Source organism: Microplitis demolitor, chromosome 10 (assembly GCF_026212275.2).
Source record: "Microplitis demolitor isolate Queensland-Clemson2020A chromosome 10, iyMicDemo2.1a, whole genome shotgun sequence".
NCBI lineage: Eukaryota > Metazoa > Arthropoda > Insecta > Hymenoptera > Braconidae > Microplitis > Microplitis demolitor.
The window spans coordinates 11,775,649-11,795,045 of record NC_068554.1 but is presented as its reverse complement, the minus strand read 5'-3'; the positions used below and the strand labels follow the sequence as shown (position 1 = coordinate 11,795,045).

Genomic DNA, 19,397 nt, shown 5'->3' with positions numbered 1-19,397 from the left:
AGGAGAGCAGTATTTGAGTGTCCTCGAGGACCTGAGCTATTCAGTAGTCCTAGGTATGGATTTCGCTCTTCAGTTTGGAATATTAATCGATTGCGCTACTAGGACTTGGCAATTCAAAGACACTAATGAATATCATCCTTTCGAGTTTATAAATTGTCGTGATAAACGAACTAGTTGTCAAACCTTGACTTCGGATCAACAAAAGGATTTTGATGTATTTTTAGAATCGGAAATGTCTAAATTCGGGGAGTTACGGAACCAAGGTCTAACTGACCTCGTGCAGCATAAGATCGTCTTACAACCGGGAATTAAACCCATTCAAATCCGTCCGTATCGGCGTAGTCCTGTTATTGCGGCGGAATTAAATAAACAAATAGACGAACTGCTCGAGAAAGGCTATATTAGGCCTAGTAACAGTTTCTGGTCGTGTTCGCCGGTTATGGTGACCAAATCCTCGGGTGGTTGGCGTTTTTGCGTCGACTATCGACCAATCAACAAATATACTATTTTACCTGCGCATCCTCTTCCTAATATGCTACGTATTTTAAGCGCTTTACATAACGCGAAGTATATAACAACCATGGATCTCAAGGAAGCGTTCCATCAGGTTTTAATGTCATCGGAGTCCATTCCTTATACTGCCTTCTCTGTCGAAGGTAGGGGGCAATTTGAATGGGTTCGCATGCCTTATGGTCTCGCGGGAGCACCGTCAACGTTTCAAAAGGCCATGGATAAGCTTCGAGAGAGGTTTATCGAGCGAATACATAAGAGAAACCTACCGAGTTCTTGGACTGAAAAAGTCTTTGCGTACCTGGACGATTGGGTAATTATAAGTGAGAATTACGATGAGCATAAAACCATTTTGTCTCTTGTTTTTGAAATCTTTCGTGAGACTGGATTATTAATTAATCCAAGTAAATGCAAATTCGCGCGATCTGAGGTAAAATTTCTTGGCTTCATTGTAGATAGTGAGGGTCTATGACCTGACCCTGAGAAAATAGCACCCATCGCGAATTTCCCTCGTCCAACGTCTCGTAAGCAAGTACGCAGTTTCTGCGGGCTTGTAAACTGGTACCATAGACATCTACAAAATGTCGCGAAGGTCCAAGGACCTCTAAACAAATTATGTAGCGTAAATACAGAGTGGAAGTGGGGTGACGAAGAGGAGAAAGCTTTCCAAGATCTTAAACAAGCTCTTGTCAATGCCAAACCTTTGGCTGTACCGCAGCCAAATCTACCTTATTATTTATATACTGACGTGAGTGATACGGGTCTAGGCGCGTTCTTGGTTCAAAAGGAACCAGATACCGGGAAAGAGTTCCTTATAATATGTTTAAGTTGACTGTTACGAGATGCCGAAACACGATATACTACGACCGAGAAAGAGTGTTTGGCGGTTGTATGGGCCGTAAGAAAATTAAGATGTTATCTTGAAGGGTTTCCATTTGTTGTGGTTACCGATCACGCTTCATTAAAATGGCTCCATACTTTAAAGAATCCGAACGGTAGGCTTGCCCGCTGGGCCATGGAACTCTTGGCCCACCAAATTACGATCGAACATCGTCGTGGAACCGAGAATGAAGGCCCGGATGCCTTATCGCGCTTATACGAGGACCAGGAGCCTGTAGAGTGGTCCGAAGTCCTCGATGAAATTAAAACTAAAGGCGTAGATTTCGTACATATTCAAGTTCGCTCGTGGTACGATATAAAGAAAGCTAACGTTAGAAAATATCCGGAAAATTTTGTTGATTGGCGAATAAATAGTGAGGATAAATTGGAGTATTATAAGCCTGATTATTTGAAAGAGTATATTGACGATCAAGACGCGTGGAAATTGGTTTTAACAGAGAATGAGATCCCCGATATTTTAAAAGAAAACCACGATGTACCGGATGCGGGTCATTTGGGTCGCGATAAGATGTATCATCGGATACGCACACGCTACTACTGGCCTGGTATGTATCGCGATGTCGGCGAGTATGTTGAGAACTGTAAAACTTGTAAAAAGGTCAAATATAAACAGACCTCGTCTCAAGCGCCGATGCGCACGCGACAACCTATCAAACCCTGGGCCATAGTCGCGGCCGATGTGACTGGTCCATTTCCGCGATCTAAAGCCGGTTATCAATACGTTTTAATTGTACAAGACCTATACACGCGCTTCAGTGAGGTCTTTAGACTTCGTAAACAGACCGGATTAAATGTTAAAAAGAGTTTACGTCGTGTTTTCTCACGCTGGGGATACCCTCTATTTTTAATCACAGATAACGGCAAAGAATTTATTAACCAAGAGATTAAAGATTACTAAAAAGAAACGGGAGTAAAATCAGTACCAACCGCGATCGCGCGTCCTCAGAGTAATCCGGTTGAAAGAATTAACCGTACTCTTAAACCAATGATTCGAGCATTTATTTCGAAAGACCAGACGTCGTGGGATGAGCACTTAGGCGAATTCCAACTTGCTTATAATAGTAGTTATCATGCCTCACTGCACATGTCGCCATACTACTTGGTTCATGGCCATACTACTTGGTCCTTTGGTCGTTGAATTAAAATCGGAGACTGGGAAAATTTTGGGCAATCATTATGTACCCGATTTAAAATTGCCCAGGCGCAGCCAAAGGCTGATGAAGACCGTTTAACTTTCCTTCAGCTTCCGAGCCCCAATCTCAAGTCTGGCGACGGGGAGTATAACCGGGCAGCGTTGGTTTACGACGTGAGAGTGCGGCTCTCTCGCTGTCTCAGTCTTGATTTGGTCTTTCTCTATCCTTCTCATCGCAGCCTGATTGCCGAGTTTGGCTGAGCTAGGCGTTAGACCACAAGGGATGATTCCACGCAGCAGGTAACCGTAAATCGGTCATGTGCGCATAATTAGGTAGGGGTCATCGGAGGTTCGGGCCTAAGACGACTAGATAAAAGAGACGATTCAAGTGCAGGCGAGGAATTGAATTCAATCGACACTCAAGTTCAAGTGTTCGGCTAGATAGTCACGCTGAAGTCAATCTATTGATTCCATAAAATTATTAAATTCGTCCTAGTGATAATTTTGATACAAGTGGTTTACGAAAACCAAAATTCGTTAAGTTCTTTTTGTGAAGTGATTTGCCACAGTGTCAAGCACCAAGTCCATCAACAGCCCAGGAACTGGAAAGGAAGTCACACTAGGATTCGCCATGCAGCGACGCCCGATTCCTGCAGTACGTCCTACTCAATAAAATCCAGATAAGATTCATAATAAATTTATTAATATTTATCTCTCTTCAACGCGATCTAGCGTAAATAATTATTACATTTTATTTTTCCCGTGTTCATTAAGCTTGGTGCGTTAAATAAATTTATTTCATTGTCGCTGAACACTTATTTATTTCTAAAGGAATTAAATTAATAAGCAAAGGGAAATTTTGTATATATTGGGAATTGGGTTAAATAAAATTTGTTATATAATAATTGAATTAAGCCTCAAAGAAATTACTTTTTATCACCAGTGTCTTTAGAATAAGTTAAATTTCAGCCGCGTGTCCGGTCAAAACGAGTCGACCTACTCTCTGAGATCTATTTCCCGCGTTCAGAACCAGCGATATAATAATTATAAGTTATATTTATAATTAATAATTAATCATTTAATCGGGAAATTTTTGTAACTGTGGTTCGTGGCTACTGGACACGGAGTAGCCAAGGTCACCGTTATAGCTTTTTTGAATAAATGAAAAAAAAATGACTAGCAACATGGAATTGAGTAGAAAAAATTCGGGACCATCTATGTTAAATGTCAAACATACCAGGTAATACGAAACAGAAAAATCTACTCGATGCTGCATAATTCTGCGTATAAAGTAATTAGAAGCATAGTTACCTTTCAGATATTGAAAACGTTATTTCAGATAACTAAATTGGACAGCGTGGGAGTTTATTTAATTATGGTATTTAAAAGCCTAGCTACTGGATTGCTTCACGCAAACGATGCTACTGATAATTGGTCAACACAGTATAGTAATTGGTCACCTCTTTAATGACTCTATAAACAAAGTGAAGAAGGTTGGGGCTGAAAAAACCGCGTTATTTCGTTTAAAATGTATTTAAAGTCCTAGCCTCTGGATTGATCTACGCAAACGATGCTACCGATAATTAGTCGTACAGTACAGCATCGTTTGCGGTGATCAACCTAGTAACCGGGCCTTTAAATACATTTTAGAAAAAATGATGCATTATTTTTCGCTCCAACCTACTTCACTCTATTTATAGAGTTATTAAAGGGGTGACTAATTACTATACTGTACTGATCAATTATCAATGGCATCGATTGCGTTAATCAATCAAAAAATATTATCATTACTTTTTATCAATAAATTGATAAAAAGTAATGATAATATTTTTTTTTGTGGCGTCGTTTGCTATGTGAGTGAATCACAACCTAAAAAATTTTTTTTTGCTTTGGACTTGTGATGAAATTCATCGAAATAATTTATAATTAATATTAATTTTTATTTATAGATATCGCATGTTCACTTATTTAATACGTTGAAAGATTTAAGAAGCTTGCTGTCTGCGGTGGTTTATTAATTTTAAATTATAATTCAAAATTTTTTTTCCGAGGATGTGAAAAAAACGTTTGCTCAAATAATTGATTTATTTGAATTGATTCCATACTTGAACAAATTAATTGACTAGACCACCCTTAATATAAATAAATTGGAATTTTATTAAGGAGATATCCCAAATCTCCACCAGCAAAAATAAATACTTTCTCTGGGCGCCTTTTCAGGTATAAGTGAGTAAAACTACTCAAAAAATGACGTTTCTTTAAAATATTATGCTGATTACTTTAGAATATTGATAATTAAATATTATTTATTGTTCACAGTTATCACATGTTGACTTATTTGAAACGGTAAAAAAACTAAAGATTTGAAAATCCTGCTATCAGTGATCTTGTGTCAATACTGAATTGTTATTCGATGCATTTGTTTATTTATTTTGTTGTGAGTGTTGGGTATTTATTTATTTAAATATTAAACTTATTTTTTTGGTGAGGGTCTCAAATATTTATATGGTTCAATATTTTATTTATTTGAATCGATTTGGTACTTGATTGAATAAATTAACCAAACTATCAGCGGCACAATTAAATTAAAAAATTAATTAAATAGATTTATTAATAGTCTGTGAGCATAGAAATTTGATTTTCATGAAAAATAAAACAATTTTAGTCTGTTGTGGATCCAAGAAACGAATTGATCTTATTCATTTATTATTTTTTTAAATTGACTGGGAGTATCGAGAGTTTGTTGAATCAATATTGTTAATTAATTAATCTGGGGGCATAGAAAATTTATCTATTAAATTTCATAATTTTTCAATCTTGCTAGAGGAGTAGAAAAATATTTTATTGAAATTTTTTTTACTTTTTGCGGGGGGAGGGGTGGGGGGGGGGGGGGGGGGTAACATTAATTAATCGGAATTTTTCTACTCAATTTGTCAGTGGGCACAAAAATTTAATTTTCATTGAATATGAAAAAATTAAGTCCGTTGTGGATCCAAGAAACGAATTGATCATATTTATTTATTATTCTTTTAATTTGACTGGGAGTATCGAGAGTTTATTCAATTAATTTTTTTGATTAATTAATCAGGGGAGATAATAAATTTATCTTCAAAATTTCATATTTGTTCAATGGTGCTGGAGGAATAGAAAAATTCTTTGTTTAATCTTTTTTTTAATTTGGCTGGGAGAATGAAATATTAATTATTCAAAATTGTTTCACCCAATTTGTCTGTGGGCATAGAAATTTAATTTTCATTAAATATAAAAAAATTAAGTCCGTTGTGGATCCAAGAAACGAATTGATCTTATCCATTTATTATCTTTTTAAATTGACTAGGACCCTGATTAAACAAAACGATTTGTGACGATTAAAGACGATTAAAAATTAAATCATCATTAATCGTCTTTAATCGTCATAATCGTCATGGAGTTTCAGATTTAATCGTCCTAAATCGTCAAAAGACGATTTATTATTTTACGATTTAAAACGATTCATGACGATTAAAATTTTTAATCGTCATGAATCGTTTTTAATCTTCAATCGGAACCAGAAATTACAATATTATTTTACGATTAAAGACGATTCATGACGATTAAAAATTTCAAATCGTCATGAATCGTTTTTAATCGTAAAATAATATTATAATTTCTGGTTCCGAATGAAGATTAAAAACGATTCATGACGACTTGAAATTTTTAATCGTCACGAATCGTCTATTAATTATTAAAGAAGATAAAAAACGATTAAATTTTTAATCTTTTTTAATCCTGTCGAATCGTCAATTGACGATTCACGACGATTTAAAATTATCAAAAACTTAATCGTTTTAAATTCTCTTAAATCGTTAGTTGACGATTCACCGTGATTAAAAACGATTAAAAATTTAATCGTTTTTAATCTTCTTTAATAATCAATTGACGATTCACGACGATTTAAAACGATTAGAAATTTAATCGTTTTTAATCATCAATTGACGATTCATGACGATTTGTGACGATTAAAACAGTTTTAATCGTCACAAATCGTTTTGTTTAATCAGGGGAGTATCGAGAGTTTATTGAATTAATTTTTTTTTAATAATTAATCAGGGGGGATAGAAAATGTATCTATTAAATTTCATAATTTTTTAATGTTGCAAGAGGAATAAAAAAATATTTTATTGAAATTTTTTTTATATTTTACAAGAGTGGGGAGGGGGGAGGGGCAGCATTAATTAATTGGAATTTTTCTACTCAATTTGTCTGTGGGCACAAAAATTTAATTTTCATGAAAATTAAATAATTAAGTCCGTTGTGGATCCAAGAAACGAATTGATCTTATTTATTTATTATTTTTTTAAATTGACTGGGAGTATCGAGAGTTTATTGAATCAATTTTGTTTATTTATTAATCTGGGGGCATAGAATATTTATCTTTTAATTTTCATGATCGTTCAATGTTGCTAGAGAAATAGAAAAATATGTTATTAAAATTTTTTATTTTGATTTTTCGGAGAGGCAGGGGGGAGGTTTAGTATTAATTAGTTAAAAATTTTTACTCAAGTTGTCTGCGGGCATAGAAATTTAATTTTTATAAAAATTAAAAAAATTTATTTCCATGCCCGCAGACTAATTAAGTACAAAAATTTCAAATAATTAATGCTACCCCTCCCCCCTTCTGCAAGAAACGAATTGATTTTATCCATTTATTATTTACATAGATTGACTGGGAGTATCGAAAGTTTATTGAATTAATATTTTTAATTGATTAATCTGGGGGCATAGAAAATTTATCTATTAAATTTCATAATTTTTCAATCTTGCTAGAGGAGTAGAAAAATATCTTATTGAAATTTTTTTATATTTTGCGGGGGGAGGGGGGTTTAGTCTTGATTAATTGGAATTTTTCTACTCAATTTGCCTGTGGGCATAGAAATTTAATTTTCATTGAATATGAAAAAATTAAGTCCGTTGTGGATCCAAGAAACGAATTGATCTTATTTATTTATTATTCTTTTAATTTGACTGGGAGTATCGAGGGTTTATTGAACTAATTTTTCATTTAATTAAACTTGGGGCATAGAAAATTTATCTTCAAAATTTCATATTTGTTCAATGGTGCTGGAGGAATAGAAAAATTCTTTGTTTAATCTTTTTTTTAATTTGGCTGGGAGAATGAAATATTAATTATTCAAAATCGTTTCACCCAATTTGTCTGTGGGCAGAGAACTTTACTTTTCATAAAAATTGAAATAAGTTTGTCTGTGGAGGGTCCAAGAAATGAATTAATTTTTTTTTTTCTTTTTTTTTTTTCAATTTCGCTTGGGGTATAGAAAATTTATTCACATAAAACTTTATAAAGTTTACTTTGCTGAGAATTGACGAAATTTGTTTATTCAATTTTTTTTATTTGATTTGTGTAGTAGTATAAAAAATGTATTATTTAAATTCTATAATTTTTTAATTTTTCCGGAGCTATAGAAAATTTATTTATATGAAAATTCGTAAAATTTTCTTTGCTGAGGATTTAAGAAATTGAATGATTTTATTCTTTTCTATTCTATTTATCTAGGGGGATAGAAAATATAGCTTTAAAATTTCATAATTCTATGTAATTTTTCAGGTGGAATAGAAAATTACTTTGTTTAATTTTTTTTTTTTTTTTTTTTAATTTGACTGGGAGTATTTTGAATTTATTAATTTAATTTTTTTTATCCAGTTTAGCTGAGGGTATAGACAATTAATTTTTTAAATTTTATAATTTTTCAATTTTGCTGGAGGTATAGAAAAGTAGCTTGTTTATATTTTTTTTAATGTGACTGGGAGTATCGAGAATTAATCATTTTATTTTATTTTTTATTCAATTCGGCTAGTTATATAGGAACTCCATTTATGTAAACATTTTAATATTGCGCTCTATTGACGCTCCAAGCGATTAATCTACTTATGTCTTCGTTTATAAATTTGGCTGGGGAGATAGAAAATCTATTTGTTTAATGTTTTTTTTAATTTGGCTGGGGTATTGAAAATTTATTTTAACATTAATTTTTATTATTTTTATTATTGCCGGGCGAATAAAAATTTGTTCGTATAGATATTAAAATTGTTTTTATCCCGATACACTATTATTTTCACGGACTTAAGAAATGCATATATTTCCGTTGCCGCTTATTTCCCTCTCCCTGATCTGAGCCTCGCGTATGGTGCGACAAATAAGTACCCACAGCGTTAGTCGCCGATGAAGTTATTCTTTTGTTTTCTGATATTGTCATTTCTACATGTATTTTACGTATCGTGCAGAGTGATTTGTTAAAATTAATCCTTTGTCGTTAATATTCTCTGTAAAATAAGACGATATAAATAATATTTTTTAAACTGAAGAAGAGTTAAGATAAACAACATAAAAAAAAAAAAATAATAAATTATAAAACAATAGAATATTGATGAACATTATTGATAATTTTTTTTTTTTTTGTGGCGTCGATTACTATGCAAGTCAATAACAACTCATATATATTGCAATTTCCACCATCTAATATAAATAGATTCTGAATAAATTCTAATTTTCTTTAATTATTAATCACAGATATTGCACATTAACTATTTTGAGTGGCTAAAGGATCTAAAATTTTGGGAAACTTGTTTTCTACGGTAGGTTATCTAGCTGAAATCATTACACAGAGTGAAAAAAATTTTTTAACGTACGAAAAATTTTGCACTACAAATTGAGGACAAAAATTTTTTTAGGACTGTAAAGAATTCTTAGATGCGATAATTTTTTTACCCTCTAAAAATTTTGTCTTGCTCCAGGAAATGTTTGTTCTCAATTTAAAACGCGAAATAATTTTTTGGTGCAAATAATATTTTTTTTGGGTAAATAAAAATTTTTTGCGCTAAGATATGTTATGTTTTCTGTGCATTTTATATCTCTGTTATATTTTCGCCGAGGGCCCAAGAAATTACTATATTCAATTTCATTATTCTTTAATTTGGCTAGAAGTAAAGAAAATTTATTTATGTAAAAATAAAATTAATTTTTTCCGCTGAAGATTCAGGATATTTATTTATATAGTTTAACTTTTTTTTAATTTGACTGAGGTTATAGAAAATAAATTTATAAAAAATTTTAATTCTTTTATTGCGTTCGGGACTTAAGATTTGAATTTATTAAAATTGTTATTTTTTTTTCTTAATTTGACTGGGGGTATCGAAAATTATCGTATTTAATTTTTTTGTGCCTCTATTTTGGCTGGAGTAACAGAAAATTAATTTATCTGAATATCGATTTAATTTATTTCGCAAAGTGCCTGAGAAATTAATTTATTTGATTTTAATTCTGTTTGATTTGGCTTGGGGTATAGAAAATTTATCTTATTATTTTTTTAAATTGACTGAGAGTATCGAGAGTTTATTGAATTAATTTTTTTACTTAATTAATCTGGGGGCATAGAATATTTAATTTTGAAATTTTATAATTGTTCAATGTTGCTAGAGGAAGAGAAAAATACTTTGTTGATTTTTTTTTAAATTTGGCTGGAGGGATTAAATATCAATTAATCAAAATGTTTTTACTCAATTTGACTGTAGGTAGAGGAATTTAATTTTCATAAAAATTAAAATAATTTAGTCTGTTGAGGGTCCTAGGAACGAATTAATCTTATTTATTTATTTTTTTTTTCCTTTTGCCTGGGGTATAGAAAATTGATTTATATAAAAATTTATAAAATTTACTTTGCTGAAGATCAAAGAAATTGGCTAAATCAATTTTTTTCATTCAATTTGGGTAGGGGTATAGAAATTCCCTTTTTTTGTAATTTGGCTGGGAACATAAAAATGAAATTGAAAAAAAATTAATATCTTGGACCTTAAAAGGAATAAATCAATTGAAAATTTAAATAAATAAATGCCCCAGACTCCTAATATAAAAAAATTTTAATATTTTGTCCATGCATATTCAAGATCCACACACGATGAACGGTTTTAGTGGAAAGTCACGAGGTAATTGCTACAATTCAAATTTATAATTTTTTAGTGAATTTTCTATGTTTAATTATCTGGTATTACGTAGGAAAAGGCAGAAGAGCACGTGGCACCCGTGGTCGACCAACAGCTACATCAGGCCAGTTACAGTCTGGCTCTGTTAACAGGCCAAACACCCGCCGCACGTCGTCACCAGCGCGACAGCCGCCGGTTCCTGTCAATAATGAACTTGCTGTACGTCAGAATCCTGTATCCGGTGCCATACCGCCACCAATGCCTCATCAGCCACCTGTCACCGTCAATAATGAAGTTGCTGGACGTCAGGACCCTGTAACTGCTGCCATACCACCACCAAGGCCTCATCAGCCACCTGTCACCGTCAATAATGAAGTTGCTGGACGTCAGGACCCTGTACCTGCTGCCATACCACCACCAAGGCTTCATCAGCCACCTGTCACCGTCAATAATGAAGTTGCTGGACGTCAGGACCCTGTAACTGCTGCCATACCACCACCAAGGCCTCATCAGCCACCTGTCACCGTCAATAATGAAGTTGCTGGACGTCAGGACCCTGTACCTGCTGCCATACCACCACCAAGGCTTCATCAGCCACCTGTCGCCGTCAATAATGAACTTGCTGTACGTCAGAACCCTGGACCTATTGCCATACCGCCACCAATGCCTCATCAGCCACCAGTCACCGTCAATAATGAAGTTGCTGGATTGTATACAATTATATATGGATATACATAATTATATATGATTATATATAATGCAATATTTAAACGGAGAGTGTCATATGTAGCTCCATATATAATTATATATGATTGTATATAATACTATTCCGAGAAAATTTTCTTATCTATAATCATATGTAATTATATATAATCTAATACATATACCCGAGAAAAAATGTTTATATATAAGCATACATAATTATATATAACTATATATGATCATATATAATCATATATAATCTTGTGTATAGACCCTCGCGGTTTTGGAAATACCGAAATAATACCGGAATTATACGGTATAAATACTGCATAAATATGATATTACTCGAGTTATTTTAGCCAGTTTTTTTGCCGCATTATTACCAAAAATTTACGAAATAAATTCCTAATATTTACGGTAATAAAACAGAAAAAGTACGGTATTTTCACAGAATTAAAACAGTAATTATACAGCATATTTATAGTATATTTTCGGCATTTTTGCAGCATCAAACCGTTCTACCCGTAAAAAAATTTATATATAATTATATAAAATTTTATTCAGTTATATATAATTATATAGAACCTTATAAAGTTATATATTAAATAACTGTCATGAAAAAAAAAAAAAAAATAAAAACACCCGTTAACTCGTGGACTCAATCCCGAGACCTATTTGTTCAAAGTCTGATCTGGTAGCCATTATGCCAAATCACTTACTTGAAATATGTTACTAATTGTATTCAGATGGATACAAACAAACTTAAGAAAATTGAAAACATCAATTTTCACAGATAGTTATTTTCACTTACATGTTTTTGTTTGAGTAAGAATTGTGTGAACCAATAAAATAAAATAAAAAATATTACATTTTGCACATTTTCGATGATTTTAAATGCAGAAGCGAACAAAAAATAAAACGAGTGCCATGCTGTCGCCCTAAAATCTCTTTTAATAACAGTAGGAAAATAACTAAAATTGGAACTAACACCTGTACTAATACAATGATATTGTGATTTTTACATTAGACAATGTTTATAAACATAAAATGTACAACAATGTCGTTGATCTATATTGAGAGCATTTAACTATTCGTAAAAGTTAAAGCAAAATAATTTTAATACGCTACTGAAATGTTGCCAACTTAACTTAATTAATGTTTATTTGAATTGAAGTCTGATTTGAGTATAAGTAAAAATTGAAAATAGTTCAAATAAAGAAAAAGGATATAATTAAAAATGTCGAACAAAGAATGTTTATTTATTTACAAAAAGTTGGAAATTAAAATAAAAATTAATATATAAGATTCAAGTATAACGAAAAGATAGGTTTCAACAAAAAATAAAATAGTAATGTGTTTACGTTTACCGTAGGTATGCAATATCTTTCGGTGTATTTTAAAAAAAGTGAATATTTAAATCTGTTCTAAAGTTAGCAGGGATGATGTTGTAAACATGTATGAATTTAGTTGTAGTCGATTTTGTTATTTTACTCGGAAGATAATACTGACTGTCGATATACTGTATTACCGTTGGTAATGTAGAATTTTTCATAAAAATGTTTTTGAAATGTATAGTAGATGAATTAATTTGAATACTGTGAAATGAGAAATCACGTAGAAATAATTTAATTAATTATAAATAATTAAAAACTGAATTGTTATTTATGAATATTATTATCAATTAAAAATGATTATTATTATTATTATTATTATTATTATTATTATTATTATTATCATTATACTCCTATCACACCTAAATAATAATAAAACAAACGAAATATCGGAATTTATTCATCAAGCTGCAATAAATAATTAAATATAAATAATATTTTATAAATTTAATAACGGTACTCGGACAGTCACGTAGTGACTGTTTGCTATTATTAACGATATTGTTATTATTATTTTTATTATTATTATTATTGTCAGTAATTTTTTTAAAAATTCTATATCTTGGTGACAATTGAAACTCGGTCATTTTGTCAATTAATGCTTTAACTCTTTTAAATTAATTAATAAAATTTAATTACGCTTATATCAATCGAGTCATTGAATATTTAAAAAAATGGGGACACTGTGTGAAAATGCCCTCAAATAATTAAATGATGTATTTAAAATACCAATTGCTATTCTATAATAAACAATTCGTTTTTTATTGTTATTGTAGACACATGAAACAGTTTGGATTGATGCAAGGAGTCTCAGTAGTTTGGTGGATATGAAAGATTAGAATTTACACATTATTTTTTAATTATTTGTAAATTTTTAGTAATATTATTCTTTTATTGTTATCAGTGTATTGTACGAGTTGTTTATTTCATAATTTTCATAAAAATAATATTAAAATATTGTAATGAAGGGTTGTTATCAATAAATCTATAATATAAAATAAATATGTAATGTATATTATATATTTTATAAATATATTATTATGAAATATCACGTCACTAATTTAAAAAAGAGTTTTATACGTCCTTGCAGCTTTATTGATTTAGTTTATAGCCAAAACAGCGTATAAAAATTAGTACACGATCAAGGATCCAGTACTTTATCAGAGAATTATTACCCGATCACTCATGTATTCTTAAAAATTGTTTTCCTATTTTCAGCTTTAGAATAATCCTACAATCTAATGATTACAAAAAAAACATTATACGTCCTTTTGGCTTTTAACTTAGTGACTGAAGCCAAAAGGGCACATAAAAATAGAAGCCTTTTTAAAACTAGTTACGTGATATAATATATATTCTTTTATATTATATGAATCGAAATCATTCTTCGATATGTACTGGCTGATAAGCCTTTAAGCGTGCCTCCAAAATGTTGATTATATCCTCTATACAATGTTGATCTCCATAAACAATGGTAAATGTAAGTAATTTACATCAAATTGGGCGAAGGCATTATCTGTAATGGAAACGTTTTAAGTTATAGGGCTGTTTCATTAAAAGCCCTGATTAAAGAAAATGACTTACTCTATGATGAATGTTTATCAACATAATATTAAAATTGAATTGTTTTATATCATTTTTAATTGTTGTCAATCATTTTTTTTAAACAGAGAAGTGTGGTATATATTTCTCTTCTCAAAATAAATATATTATTTTATACCTGGGATAATAGCACCTTCAACACCTTCTTCATCTTGTTCTACTACAATAATAATTTCTTTTTGAAAGGCATTTAAAATATGACTGGCGTATGCCAGGAAATTTGGTATGTCGAGTACATTGTGGGAGTAGAGCATCCAAGCTCTTTTAATGTTCCGATCACGCTCAATTACTTGTGAACGAGGATTACGCCCAATCGCTGCACCGTTTACAACAGTCATGTATTCAATTTCTGTGAGTGCTTGAAGAGATACTAGCGTCTCTGGAAAAGTTGTGAATACATTATATGAGATTTAATTTATGAGAGAGTAAATAATATTTGGATGCCATGCCTTTACAAGAGGCCCACCACAAAGGGATGATTTTAAAATTACATGATATATCCCGGTTTTCTAGTGCAATTTTCATCTTATTTGTACCTGATTCAGTAATGTTATTGGTTTCACTAAAATATTCATTACAATATTATAATATTATTTTTATGAAAATTATGAAATAAACAACTCGTACAATACACTGATAACAATAAAAGAATAATATTACTAAAAATTTACAAATAATTAAAAAATAATGTGTAAATTCTAATCTTTCATATCCACCAAACTACTGAGACTCCTTGCATCAATCCAAACTGTTTCATGTGTCTACAATAACAATAAAAAACGAATTGTTTATTATAGAATAGCAATTGGTATTTTAAATACATCATTTAATTATTTGAGGGCATTTTCACACAGTGTCCCCATTTTTTTAAATATTCAATGACTCGATTGATATAAGCGTAATTAAATTTTATTAATTAATTTAAAAGAGTTAAAGCATTAATTGACAAAATGACCGAGTTTCAATTGTCACCAAGATATAGAATTTTTAAAAAAATTACTGACAATAATAATAATAATAAAAATAATAATAACAATATCGTTAATAATAGCAAACAGTCACTACGTGACTGTCCGAGTACCGTTATTAAATTTATAAAATATTATTTATATTTAATTATTTATTGCAGCTTGATGAATAAATTCCGATATTTCGTTTGTTTTATTATTATTTAGGTGTGATAGGAGTATAATGATAATAATAATAATAATAATAATAATCATTTTTAATTGATAATAATATTCATAAATAACAATTCAGTTTTTAATTATTTATAATTAATTAAATTATTTCTACGTGATTTCTCATTTCACAGTATTCAAATTAATTCATCTACTATACATTTCAAAAACATTTTTATGAAAAATTCTACATTACCAACGGTAATACAGTATATCGACAGTCAGTATTATCTTCCGAGTAAAATAACAAAATCGACTACAACTAAATTCATACATGTTTACAACATCATCCCTGCTAACTTTAGAACAGATTTAAATATTCACTTTTTTTAAAATACACCGAAAGATATTGCATACCTACGGTAAACGTAAACACATTACTATTTTATTTTTTGTTGAAACCTATCTTTTCGTTATACTTGAATCTTATATATTAATTTTTATTTTAATTTCCAACTTTTTGTAAATAAATAAACATTCTTTGTTCGACATTTTTAATTATATTCTTTTTCTTTATTTGAACTATTTTCAATTTTTACTTATACTCAAATCAGACTTCAATTCAAATAAACATTAATTAAGTTAAGTTGGCAACATTTCAGTAGCGTATTAAAATTATTTTGCTTTAACTTTTACGAATAGTTAAATGCTCTCAATATAGATCAACGACATTGTTGTACATTTTATGTTTATAAAGATTGTCTAATGTAAAAATCACAATATCATTGTATTAGTACAGGTGTTAGTTCCAATTTTAGTTATTTTCCTACTGTTATTAAAAGAGATTTTAGGGCGACAGCATGGCACTCAATAAAACCATATTTTTTTACAATTTTCTATTTTATCAGCGTAAATCTGGCGAAATTGCAGGATACTGACGGTATTATTATCACGAAAACAACAATTTTATTATTACTACATTATCGTATTATAGTTTTTATACAGCATTTTATTGGTAAAAGTTCGGCATTTTTACAGTTTTTTTTACAGCATTTTTTTGGCAAAAGTTCGGTATTGTTATAGTTTTTTTACAGCATTTTTCGGTAAAAGTTCGGCATTTTTATAGTAATATTACTGTAGTAATCTGGTAACTCTACAGCATAAGTGCAGAAAGTATATGGCGTAACTGCAGAAAAAAAACTGGCCAAAATAACCAAATTATTACGGTAAATTTACGGCATGTGCATAAATCCCGAAAATTTACGGCATTTTTACGGCATTCGCAAAACTGCGAGGGTATCCATATAGAATTATATATGATCATACATAATACAATATTTAAACGGAGAAAGTCATATGAAGCTCCATATATATTATATATGATTATATATAATACTATTCCGAGAAATTTTTTTCATATAGAATCATATATAATTATATATAATTATATATAATCTTATATATATATATATATATATATATATATATATATATATATATATATATATTGTAACGGGTAAAACTGGGGTTGATTTCAGCTGCCAATTAAAAGTTATTAATTGATCAGTCGGAAATGAACCCAAATCGGAACCAGAAAAGACAAAACAGTAAATAGACAAATAATATCTGAATGCAAGGAAATTTAATGATTAGCCCAGAAAACAAAAATTAGAAGATATACAAAACTACCCCTTTGGCTCGGTTTAGCTCGCCGGAGTCCAAGGTTGAAAACAAAGGGGGTTTTCAAAAGATAGACAATATTAAATGTAATACTTTAAAGTTCATTCAAATCAAACCTTTACATAGGCTTCGAGCCCTTGTTCTACTACCTTTACAATAAATGATCACGGTTTTTAATTATTTAAGACTATTTCAAATCACGGTTTATCACGGTTCTGTAAATACGTACACACTGTTACGCGGTCAATTCCCACACACACACAATTTACGCGGACTAGTAACGCGGGTCTACCCCTCTCCCGGATGCTTCAGGGGTGTCTGGTCGACTTCCCCGTCGGCCCTGCACGAGTTCCCCTTCCCTGAGGGTAAGCGGATGGTCTCCGTCAAACCCCCACCTACACGGCTAGTTCTACCTACCACCCCTTGGCAGAAGGCCTCAGAGTGGAGACCCTTAAATCTCCCCGAGAATCAAAATTTCGCTTACCTTGGTCCGGTCGGACTCGGGGTAGTCGAAGTTCCAGATGTTGTCCAGGGAATGGTCTTCCTCCAGAAAACGTCTCGGGAGACTAAGTTGCCCAATACGGGCTTTAACGAGCGCTTTTATTACTTGAGCCATCCGTCACACATACGGAAAAGGATAAATTTCATCGCCCTCTAGCGTTGCTTTCTAAAGCGTAGCGATCGAGAAAATATTCCAAGTCCAACCGTCAAAAATCAAAGGAAGCAGAAAAACGATGAAATATTATTCAAGAGATTGAATTTCTTCTAAGTTTTGTGTTTTAATATCAGTGAGAATTAAAAAAAAAATATAATTTAACGAAATATAAAAATGGTTTGAAAAGAAAAAGAATGTGTTTAAGACTTTGAGTAAACATCTAATACGGAGAAGTTAGCCTTACGGCTTACGCACTCGCGAGCGAATGGAGAGAGAATGAAAGAATACGCGATTAAAATACTAAGTTAAATTAAACTCTCTCACATTATTTTTCATATTTTGTCTTATTTTATATTCCTTTCAATCTCTTGAATCTTTTAAAAGATTCATATGGAATTATTTTTCACGTTTTTTCCTTCTCCTTTAAATTTACTGGCTCGGGACTTAGAATATTTTCACTCGGCGCGTATTCATATTACCATTCTATACACTCGTACCAATGTAATATCACACAAAATCTTAGTACTAATATGACACAGCCATAGTAAATAAATCCACTATAGTTATAGCAATAGTTTAAGTATATTAATAGAAATAATAGTAAATAATAGTTATAATACCAACATTTAAGTAGATTACAACAAACAAGTAGTAGTTAGTATTAGATAAATAGGTTTTAAGTACAAAATAGTAGTTATAATAAGTACTATAGTTTTAGGTTTCATTAAACGTTACAAGTAGCATTAAGTAGTCATAGTTATTAGAATAAGTACCCTAGTTTTAGGTTTATTAGTCGTAAGTAATAATAATAATAGTAATATATCACAAATAGTAAATAAGTAGTAATTAAATAGTAGTCCTAGTTATTATAAAAAAAGTAGGTTTAGTAGTTAACAAGTAGTCATAGTATAAGAATAGCAGTAATTTAGATAAATAGTAGCTAGTATAGTAGTAGATATAAGAAATCAATAGTTGTAAGAATAAAAAAAACGAAACGGGTCCGCCCCCAACTGGTCTGCCATCACAATATCCATATATAATTGTATACAATCATTAGGGTGTTTAAAAAAAAAAAAATTTTTTTTTTCATGGTATTAAAAAATTGGAAGTACCCAGTTTTTCAATCGGTTCAATTTCATATAATTCAATGTTTCCCAAAATTTTATATAAGTTTTTTTAAATTTCACATCACAACAGAAAATCAAAAAATTTGAAGAAACTTAATAAAATTTTATGTAATTATCATCGAGGCCGACAAAAATAAAATTTCATATAAGTTCGTGGAGTTTTTTTAAATTGTGTAAAAATCCATCACGAAAACTTATGAACTCGTTCTTTACCGGCATTTCACTCTAAATACATCAATTAAGCACATGACTTGAACTCTCGTGATGTGGACCAGTGATCAACGTTCAGGGCTACCAGCCAAAAGGAGCCGTGTTCGAACCCAGCAGATGTTCCGGGATTTTTTTATCATTTACTTCTATCAATTCTTGTTTCTGAATTTGTAATGCGTTCGCGCGGTAATAACTAAATCAAAAATTTGGTATTTAATTTTTTTTTTTTTTTTTTCAAAAATATTTTTTAATTATATATAACTTGATTATATATAATCATCGGCCAAATAATCGGCCAAATATAATTATATAGAGCTATATATAATTATATACAGTTATATATGATTATATTTGGCCATTTTTCATATATGATTATATATAATCGAGTTATAT

General features: G+C 30.6%; 1 protein-coding gene across 1 annotated transcript; it reads left to right on the top strand.

The window, feature by feature from the left end:
• Nucleotides 1–10,774: 10,774 nt before the first annotated feature.
• LOC128668843 (uncharacterized) lies at nt 10,775–13,440 on the top strand. The gene is made up of 2 exons (XM_053742647.1): nt 10,775–11,226; nt 13,386–13,440. The coding sequence occupies exons 1-2, from the start codon at nt 10,775–10,777 to the stop codon at nt 13,438–13,440; spliced, it is 507 nt and encodes a 168-aa protein (XP_053598622.1).
• Nucleotides 13,441–19,397: the final 5,957 nt, after the last annotated feature.

Coding starts and splice junctions, on each gene's coding strand:
- LOC128668843 (XM_053742647.1), top strand. CDS start 10,775: ATGCCTCATCAGCCACCTGTCACCGTCAATAATGAAGTTGCTGGACGT. Junction 11,227..13,385: donor AATAATGAAGTTGCTGGATT/GTATACAATTAT, acceptor TTGTTATTGTAG/ACACATGAAACAGTTTGGAT.